Source organism: Arachis ipaensis, chromosome B7 (genome assembly GCF_059453495.1).
Source record: "Arachis ipaensis isolate K30076 ecotype BB chromosome B7, ASM5945349v1, whole genome shotgun sequence".
Lineage (NCBI taxonomy): Eukaryota > Viridiplantae > Streptophyta > Magnoliopsida > Fabales > Fabaceae > Arachis > Arachis ipaensis.
In genome coordinates, this window is record NC_142442.1 from 12,375,233 (window position 1) to 12,385,690 (window position 10,458).

General features: G+C 35.8%; 1 protein-coding gene across 1 annotated transcript; it reads left to right on the forward strand.

The window, feature by feature from the left end:
- On the forward strand, positions 1 to 3,442 carry LOC107609230 (serine/threonine-protein phosphatase PP1 isozyme 4). The gene is made up of 4 exons (XM_016311111.3): positions 1 to 510; positions 863 to 1,422; positions 1,557 to 1,775; positions 2,980 to 3,442. The coding sequence occupies exons 1-3, from the start codon at positions 303 to 305 to the stop codon at positions 1,743 to 1,745; spliced, it is 957 nt and encodes a 318-aa protein (XP_016166597.1). The 5' UTR covers positions 1 to 302; the 3' UTR covers positions 1,746 to 1,775; positions 2,980 to 3,442.
- Positions 3,443 to 10,458: the final 7,016 nt, after the last annotated feature.

The following is a 10,458-nucleotide window of genomic DNA, read 5'->3' on the forward strand; positions in this document are numbered from 1 at the left end:
AAATGTACAAATTTTATTAAGAAAAAAAAAACAGAGACACGGAGAGAGCAAACACAACTCAAATTCTCAAAAACAGAAACAAACAAACAGTATACACGAAGAAAGGGAAAAGCACTTCACCCCCCTTTGATTCTTGGCAACAACTGAAAAAAAAATTGTTCTTTTTATTTTTGTTTCTTCAAAATAAAAAAAAAAAAACCTGAAGAAGAACAGAGTGTGAGTGAGTGAGTGAGTGAGACTGAAGCGGTTTTCAATTTTTGTTACCAGCTATTATTCGGATTATTGATCATCTTGTTGCTGCGATGAGCAACGCAGGACAACAGCAACAAGGGATTGATGAAGCAATTCTTGACGACATAATCCGCCGCCTTACGGAGGTCCGATTGGCCAGACCTGGAAAGCAGGTTCAGCTCTCTGAAGCCGAGATCAAGCAGCTTTGTGTTGCTTCCAGAGACATCTTCCTTCAACAGCCTAATTTGTTAGAACTCGAAGCCCCTATCAAGATTTGTGGTATTTTGTTCCCCCATTCCCTTTTAATTTTCATTATTTGTTGTTATTATTAGTTTTTTTTCTTGTCTAGGGTTTAAAGCTGCTACCTTTTTACGGTATCCTTGGTTGGTTTGAAAGGGTGAATAAAATGTGGGCAACCCTTTTTGTATTGGGAGATATAAAATTGTGGGGTGGTGTCAAAATATGATTTATTTTTATTTTTATTTTTATTTTTCTCTCTAGGTTTTCCTGTTACTTCAGTGTTTCAGCATTCTCATTCTTCATTTCAAGATATTCATTTGCAGTTGTTTAGAACACTACTAATTTGTTGTTGAGAATTGAGAGAAGCTGTGTTGAACTTTGCATCTTTCAGGTGATATTCATGGGCAGTACAGTGATTTGTTGAGGCTCTTTGAGTATGGAGGTTTACCTCCCAGTGCTAATTATCTCTTTTTAGGAGACTATGTCGATCGTGGGAAGCAGAGCTTGGAAACTATATGCCTTTTGCTTGCATATAAAATCAAGTATCCGGAAAACTTTTTCTTGTTGAGGGGAAATCATGAGTGTGCTTCCATTAATAGGATATATGGATTCTACGACGAATGTAAGCGGAGGTTCAATGTGCGGCTCTGGAAAGCCTTTACGGATTCTTTTAACTGTCTGCCTGTGGCAGCCCTTATAGATGATAAAATACTGTGCATGCATGGTGGCCTTTCCCCTGAACTCACAAACTTGGATCAAATTAGGAATTTGCCACGTCCTACTGCTATTCCAGACACTGGCTTGCTATGTGATCTGCTTTGGTCTGATCCGGGTAGAGATGTGAAGGGTTGGGGTATGAATGACAGAGGAGTTTCTTACACATTTGGCCCGGATAAGGTTGCGGAGTTCTTGACAAAGCATGACTTGGACCTTATTTGTCGTGCTCATCAGGTCATGATGTATACCTTTTTCCTCGTGTCACCCTCTATGTCCTCCTTTTTAGTTAATCCCATTTATCTTCTCTATAAAAATGCTAAACATTTGGTGGTTTATTGGAAGTTAACATTATATGACTTTTTCTATAGGTTGTAGAGGATGGATATGAATTTTTTGCTGAAAGGCAACTTGTTACAATATTTTCGGCTCCAAACTACTGTGGCGAGTTTGACAATGCTGGTGCCATGATGAGTGTAGATGAAAACTTGATGTGTTCCTTTCAAATTCTCAAGCCTGCAGAGAAAAAGATAAAGTTCGGAATGGCAAACAAGATTTGATGGTTGGCACAACAGTATTGGTTAATTAAGGTACAACTATTGCTTTTTTAATTTTATGTTTTTCACAAGTGCATTAATTGAGCATACATCCCGCATGTGCAGAATGTTGCTTATTTGAGATTTTTTAGAAAACATGGGTGATCTAGTTGGTTTATCTCAATATAGTTTTCTCAAATAACAAAACACCATAAGGAGAAACTCTTGCTACAAACTGTTACTCTCTCTCACATTGTCAATATCAAATCTTTTATCTTATGGTTTTTATTTCAAATCTTTATGTAGCAAATCCAGTTAAATGACACAATTCTTATAGCTCAATAGCTCAATAGCTCATTAGGGTTGGGTAGTTAGAGAGTTAATTGTTAACTTTGAGAACCTATCAAAGAAACATAGAGTGAGAATAATGACTATACATTCAACTTGCCAAACCACTCTTAATCAAGGTCCTTGGAGCAAGAAAGGGGTTTATATAGAACAAAAAAGGGGCTTAATAGTGACATGCATTAAAGTCGGACTATTTTACCCTAGAAAGATAATAATCTGAGATAATGTCATCAATTAAGTCTAAATCTTCTAAATGCATAGTATTGGTTTGATTTCTTTTGCTTGATGGTTTGAAGGCACAACTAAGATTTTGTTATTTTGATTTAAAGGGATCACCTATTATCTTACTTTTTAAGATGTTCCCACATGATGTCTTTTTGTCAATTAGGGATTTCATCATTTTTTTTTATGTTCTTAAAAACAAACAAATAAACGTGTTTGAAGATTTTACAAGAGCATTTGTATTCTAAAATTATAGACATTAATTTTGGATCTCTCATTAACTTTGTTATTAAAATGTTTAGATGGTGAACCTTGGTCACCAACACTTTTTGCTAAGCATTGTGACTTGGAGGTAAGTGTTCAAATTCTACACAACAGACACAACCCTCTGATTTCATGGTAAAGAACATAGTTCTACTCTTGTCAAATCCTACCAAGTAGGAATGTAGGAACATTGTTATGTGTTTTACAGGACACATCTCATTGGTATTCCTTTAGCTTTGTTTTTTTTTGTTTCCATTCTTTTAGCTTTGTTCTTGAATGTCATGTGACGCCAGTTTTCTTGGTCATTCTGTTATGAGTTTTAGCAAAAACTTTGTTCTGTTCTGAATTTTTGCTTCTTTAATGTATTTATTTATTATTATGATTATCCATCAACTTTTACATTATATATTCTCCTAATGGTTAGGTTAAGTTAAAATCAGAAGATGGTGTAGATTGCCTGGTCTTCAGTTCTATCCGATTTTAAGACGACGGAGTTTAATGCTACATTCAATCCATGGAGGCGGGGACCATAAAAGTGCAAATTGTAGGATTTGAATCACAGTTGGATTTGGATGGTCACAAGCAAAAGCTTTGTTTTATTTTTTTATTTTTTATTTTTCTCTTTCATTTTCTGCCTAATTATTCTGCAACCCATTATGTACATGTATGTGTTGTAGATGGGTCAGGGAAATAGCCTCCTTTGTTCCGAAGATAGAGCTGAATGTGGTAACTTTTTTACTCAATTTTATTGACACACTAAAGATGCCATTGTCGGATTTAGTTTAATGATTTTAATGTTTTTATATTGTTTTGTAATTTTGTGTGGTGTTCATTGAAAATCTTATGCTAGTTAGGGAAATTTAGAACTTTTTCCTTGTTAGGAACATGTGTGTTCCCTTCTTTGCATGGATTCAAAGCTTCTCTATTTTTTTGAGCTTCAACTTTGAAAAAGTTATATGTTACATTTTCACTCTGCCAAAGAAATACCAGATTAACCAACAATAATATTCACTTGGTTATCATCATGTATCTGTGTATTATTTGTATATAAATATAGGTGAATTTTAATTTATTTTAAATATATATTTTATATGAGTGACTAATCATATATTTTATATGAGTGACTAATTTAATAATTGATGGTTGGAATACGAAATTGTTATGTGCATATTGTTTAAATTTCATGATGGATATGACATTTTTAAAATTTGGTAAAAGACGGATATTATAAATTAGAGCATATAAATTTGTTAAAGGAATGAAAAATAGTTTCCAACCGTAATGTTTATGTTGAATTTTCATGATGTTTTCATGTGTAATCTCTCATGCGTTTACTTTCTTACCTATTTGATGAAAAAATATTCATGCACGAATGAATTTTACTCGTAAATATTAAATAAAACAAAAATCAATTTGTTTGAAAACTTAAATTAAAATTTTAAAAAATACTATACCTCATTCAATAGCTACAAGGAGAGGTGTGTTGTTAATTCTTTTAGTTGTTGAATTTTTTAGTTTTGTTGTTTCTAGGCTTCATTTATATATTTTTTGAGTGAAAAAAGTATTTTTTAAATAAAATATTTTTATTTAATTTAAAATCTATTTAGATACGTTTTTTTTTTAAAGTACTTTTATTAAAAAAATAAATTATTTATTTTTTCTAAAAGCTAATAATATCTTGTTTTTAAAAAAAGCAAAAACAAAAGACGTTTTTAATATTTAAAAATACCACAGGGGTGGATCTCCAATACTTCAGGAGATCGATGTTACAACACCTTTTACTTATCCCTATCGATCACCTTATCAAGTGAGATTTAAAGGGTTCGAGTAAAACTTGGTATTATAAGATCGAGTCTTTTTTCCACTATGATAAATTTCCATGGATCCTATCCGTGCCATATTCTGATGAGTAGGATCCTCTAGAAACAGAGGCAAGTCCAAAGCATACTTAATGACACTGGATAAGAAAGAAGGAAATAACACCAGCTAAGCTTTCAGATTCAGAAAGAGAAGGGAGATTTATAACATTTTGTAAGAAAAAGTGGATATATTACAATGTTCGCTGAGATCTACAACTGAAGTGAGCTCCTCTTTTTTATAAAGGTCTCTGAAGGACAACATATCTTACAGAATTTAAGCAAGCCTATTAAACAATGCCACCTGGAAGATAAGGATAAGCCTTATCTCTTTCTGACTTTACCTAGACAAGTGACAAAGATCACTTTATTTTAGTGCACTTAATAATTATACATAGTGGGGCATTTGTTTTAATAAATGGACGGCTTAAAATAGTCTTTTGGAAGGGTCCCATCACCATCTGAGAAGGATGATGTATCATCACAAGCCAAGTTGACTGCTCTAAAGTCTATATCCGGGTCTTGTAAATAGGTAAACAGATCCTCAGTGTTCGCTTCATTAGGATTTTGGGCATCTTGTAAATATGGGTCATATATGTCTGAATTTGGGCCTTCAGCATCATTTGGCATCCTTGCATCAATTTTGGTTGGATTTGGTGGCAAGGCATATACTCTAACACTTAGATCTTCAGAATTTATATCTTCATTATTTGGGAGATGTCTGGATGTGCTAGGTTTATCAGGAAAGTTCTGCTTTGATCTTGGAGTGTAAAAAGAGTACTGTCCAAATTGATTAATTATCCCTGAGGTTATGAATCTGGACTGAAATTATTAGATTGTAATTGGCGGAACATCAGATCTAAATGAGAGTCCTTTGATTACATCTTTATCTCCATATATTCCAGGTTGTCAGAGTTGACAAAGGTATTTGGCCAAGGCATTCAAGACTGACTTTTCATCTATAGGCCATATGGTAGAGTATCCAACAATATCAATCCTGTTCATGGTGTGTGGGTTACCACCAGTGAAGTAACTTCTCTGTACGGTGACAAAACAACAGAATTTTCGTTTTACCTGGGAAGGTTTGTCCCACAGTTGATGGCGATCAAGCATGTTGTATAACATTCCTCTCCATGCGTCAAATGGGGCATACATGGAGAATAATCGAACCAAATGGGATTGTGCTTGAGTGCTATTACACAAGATATGGTATATGGGGAAGATTGACACTATGATAGCACATGTATATATGGAAGACAGAGCCCAGATATACCACATCATTTCTTCTGGTATAGGTCTTTGGATTATTGGGATAGTGCAGAAAGGAGTGTCCATGTTGAGCTACCTGGGGTTCGGATAGATTTGGGTTATGACAAGAAGCTGGTGTAGCCAGTAGAACATGGTTTGTCTGGCTAGGCAATCTATTTTTAACTCTGTCTGGGGTCTTGCTTTGAGGGAAAAAGGGCCAATCTTTCTTCTGTATGGACTTTTGTGAAGTGGACAATCAGGAAATGGAATGGTGTATGGAGAATTGTGTATACTCATGGTGCAAATGTAAAGGACTAGTTTTGGGATTGGTTCTTTGGTAGGCCTAGATAAGAAATCATCAAGTGTGTTTTGGTGTCCCTTTATGTGTTTTACCTCAAATTTATAACGGGAAAATCAATCTTTCCATCGCAAAAGTTGAGAGTCTAGCAGGATCTTTTTTTTGATTTCCAACATTGATGGGAAAGAGGTGTTATCCATCTCCACAGTGAAATGATAAGAACTGAGGTGGAAATTGAATTTTTCTATCCTGCGTTTAACAGCAAGGATTTCTTTGTAAGTGGCATAGTAGTGTTTTTCTGATTCTTTGAACTGTTTGCTAGCATGAGCACAGTGGTGTCTTGTCCCATCAATTTCTTCAAGCAACACAACTCCCCATAATTCATCACTAGCATCTGTCTGTAATATCCTTTTTCCTGTGCTAGGAATCTTTAGAGGAGGGGGATCTTGTGTTATTTTCTTCAGGATTTTGACAGCTGTGGTTTGTTCAAGTCCTCATGGTGGGGTTTTATTTTTCAAGAGTTTTAACAATTGACTAGTGTGTTTGGTCACATCTAGAATAAAGTCTTTGATGTAGTTTACAATTCCCAAGAATTGTTGGACTTGTTTGACTGTCATATTTTCATCAGGAAAATGAATTAATTCTTTGACAATATGATTTTCTGGTTGAAAAAATCCATCTTTGAAGACCATCCCGAAAAATTCAATTTTTGTTTGAGCAAGGGAGCTTTTTTTTATGATAGCATGATTCTCTGATCTTTAATGATTTGAGTGAATTGGGGCAGGAGTGCCTTATGGGCTTCATTGTTTTTTGAGAACAGTAGGATGTCATCAATATAAATGAGTGTGAAATGTAAAATGGGCTCAGAAGATTTTGATCATTATTTTTTAGAAGAGAGATGGGGCCACTTTGAGTCCGAATGGCATTACTGTCCACTAATATTGGGCTTCAGGAATGCAAAAGATTGTCTTGTATCTATCTTCAAGATGAAGCGCTATTTGCCAAAAACCAGCTTTTAGATCAAACTTGCTGAATATTTTTGCTCCACTTAGCCTTTGTGTAATGACTGGGTTTCTTGGTAGAGAGAATTTGTCGTCTTGCAAAAAGACATTGAGTGGCTTGTAATCAATAACAAGCATCTTTTTTCCTCTATTTTGCTCAGCCCTTTTTTCAACATAAAAGACTTGACATGACCAGTTAGAATTGGTTGGTTCAATGAGCTCTTGAACAAGAAGAGCTGCACATTCAGCTCTTGCCAACCTAAGATCTTTAGGATTCATCCTTGAGTGTGTGGCCCTTGTTGGGTTGATGTCCTCATTCTTTTTAAAAGGAAGGCAAACATAAAAATCTGGATTCTTTCACAAAGGTACAGGGTGGTTGAATTGATCATGACTATCACAACAAGCATTAAGATGTTGTTGTTGGACCTCCTTATATTCATCTGGAGCTTCCTGAATTTCAAGGATGCTTTGTATTCCTGTGTAAGGCAAGAATTGTCTTTTGTAACTTAGGTCAGTGGGCTTAATATGTAGCCTATGGGTTCGAAAAAAAGCATCGAATCCAAACAGGACATCTTTTTCTGGGAGATAACTTCCCAATACCCTGAGCCAAGTGGTCTGACCTACAAATATTTCCAATCTAATAGATTTTTTGGAAATTAGATTGATGGTGAAGACTTCGTTGTTGGCCACTGAAAACGTCTTATGAAAAGGCGCCTATATTTCTTTAGGTAAGACATGTGGTTTTAGGACAGTGGCACAAGATCCAGTATCCATCAGTGCAACAGCTTTCAGTGATTTGTCATAGATGGAAATTTTGACCTTTAAGTAGAAATGAGGTCAGAGAGTACCATCAATCTGCTTTATTCCTAAAGACCCAAGATATCAAAGTTCTTCTTTTGAGATTTTTTATCCTTTAGGAGTTCTTGCGGTGACGGAAGCTATTGTAAAGATTGATCTCTCTGGTGAGAAATCATCTTCTGAACTGCTTTCTTTCGAGCCAGAGTCTTGAAAAACATATTGGGTATCACCACCTTTGTCTTCTTGCTCTTCAAGTACTGATTCAAGATCTTCTTCATCTTTTATGGAGGCTGCATCCATCAAAGACTGAAGCATTTTTATTTCTTTTTTTATCTTGTTGGGACATGATTTAACAAAGTGACCCTGTTTTTCGCAAATGAAGCATTTGTTTGATTTTTTGCTATGGAGGATTTTTCTTTTGAAATAGCGGAAAGATCTTTCCTTTCTTCTACCCATTCTGAATGTCTCCTGTCGGATTGTTCTAGATTGCTGCTGCCAATGTGTCTTCTTTTTTGACTTACATTCATAGATGCCAGGTTCTTTGCATTTGATCTTCAAGTAGGATTTACTACATGCCCCTTTGAGTTTGCCTGAATTTTGATTGAGCCGTTTGAACATCTGTTGTTGTTCACATAGTTTATTCAAGACAGCTAGAGCCAGTTGGTATATTTCTCCAATGGTGGTGGTAGCTACTTCTTTACGAAGAGTCATCATCATCCGTTGTAGTTCTGGCTAGAGTTCATCTGGCAGGGATGCCATAAAGACTTGTTTGAGTGGTGGATTATTATTTCCTCCAAGGGGATAATATTTAGCAATCATCCTCTTGTAATGTTTTTCTAAGTCCTTCCTATTGAGTGAGCAACACTTCATTTCAAAATACTCTTGAAATTTTTTTTTGGATAATTGTAATATCTCCCAAGAATTCTTAGTGTAGTACTCCCAAAAACTGAAGAGAAGTACTATTAATGAGTTGGAGTCTTTCATACTCAGAAAAGGTTATTAACCCATTCTCGGAGGTTGCCAGTAATCCGATTTATGAAATCTGCAAGGACTTGTCTACTTGAAAGATTTGGATTAGTCATGTTGGTTTCAATCCAAGTATCAAATTCATTTAACCTTTCCCTGTATCTTGAAGGTGGAATATCATCAAAGGTAAACCATTTGTTGGAAGTTTTTACTTCAAAAGATCCTATTTGTGGAGGATTAACTGAAGTTGTTGGTTCATCCTTTTTAGAGGTTATTTCTCCTTCTTCTTCTTCTACTGGATTGACCATGGCTATTGCTGAAAGGTCTGCTACATAGTCTTCTTCTGACCATTCAGCAGTTTCTTCTATAGATTCATCAGTGGTTTCTTCAATGTCTGATTGATTATTCAGAGTAAGGGGTATTAATTGTTCAGCCTGGGGCATGTGATCCTTCTTTTATGCCCTTGTCTTTTGTAGGGGATCAAAGGGTATATCTTCTCTAAGAAATTTCCAGTCCTCCTGGGAGGACGAGGTCTGGGTTGGAGAGGTGGCTGTGGCTGGGACGAATAACGTCGTCCTTGAGGAGAGACAGATTTTTTGGTGTTGGCTTGTCTGACTAAATGATAAGTGGATTTGAAGATGGATTCATAATTTGGAGTTTCAGGTGGTGAATATGCTGAGGAAAATAGGACAGGTGAATATGATGGATATGGTTTAAGGTACATGGATAATGGATTTATAGCCAATGCCTGAGGTACACCCAATTTGTCTCTATCCATCTCAATCTGGCGGAGCTGGGCTTTAACTTGGTCCAGTTCTCTGCTTTTCTTATGGAGCTCTGGGCCAAAATACCTATTGCAATATAGGTTTTGAGTTCTTGGTCAAGTTGAAAAGTTTGTGTAGAGAGTCGGTTTCTGAGTTCAGCCACTTGTTCTACCACATAATCTATTTGTGTAGAGAGCCACTTGTTATTTCAACATAATCTTTGATGGATGTGCGCATACTAGCAGACAGTTTAAAGAATCAGAAAAACACTACTATGCCACTTACAAAGAAATCCTTGCTGTTAAACGCGGGATAGAAAAATTCAATTTCAACCTCAATTCTTATAATTTCACTGTGGAGATGGATAACACCTCTCTCCCATCAATGCTAGAAATCAAGAAAAAGATCCTGCCAGACTCTCAACTTTTGCGATGGAAAGACTGGTTTTTCTGTTATCAATTTGAGGTAAAACACATAAAGGGACACCTAAACACACTTGATGATTTCCTATCTAGGCCTACCAAAGAACCAATCCCAAAACTAGTCTTTTATATTTGCACCATGAGTACATACAATTCTCCATACACAATTATATTTCCTGATTACCGGCTTCATATAAACTCATACAGAAGAAAGATTGGCCCTTTTTCCCTCAAAACAAGACCCCAGACAGAGTTTTAAATAGATTACCTAGTTCGACAAATCCTGTTCTACTGGCTACACCAGCTTCTTGTCATAACCCAAATTCATCCGAACCCCAGGCACTTCAACATGGACACTCCTTTCTGCACTATCCAAATAATCCAAAGACCTATACCAGAAGAAATGATGTAGTATATCTGGGCTCTGTCTTCCATATATAGATGTGCCATCATAGTACCAATCTTCCCCATATACCATATCTTGTGTAATAGCACTCAAGCACAATCCCATTTAGTTCGATTATTTTCCATGTATGCTCCACTTGATGCA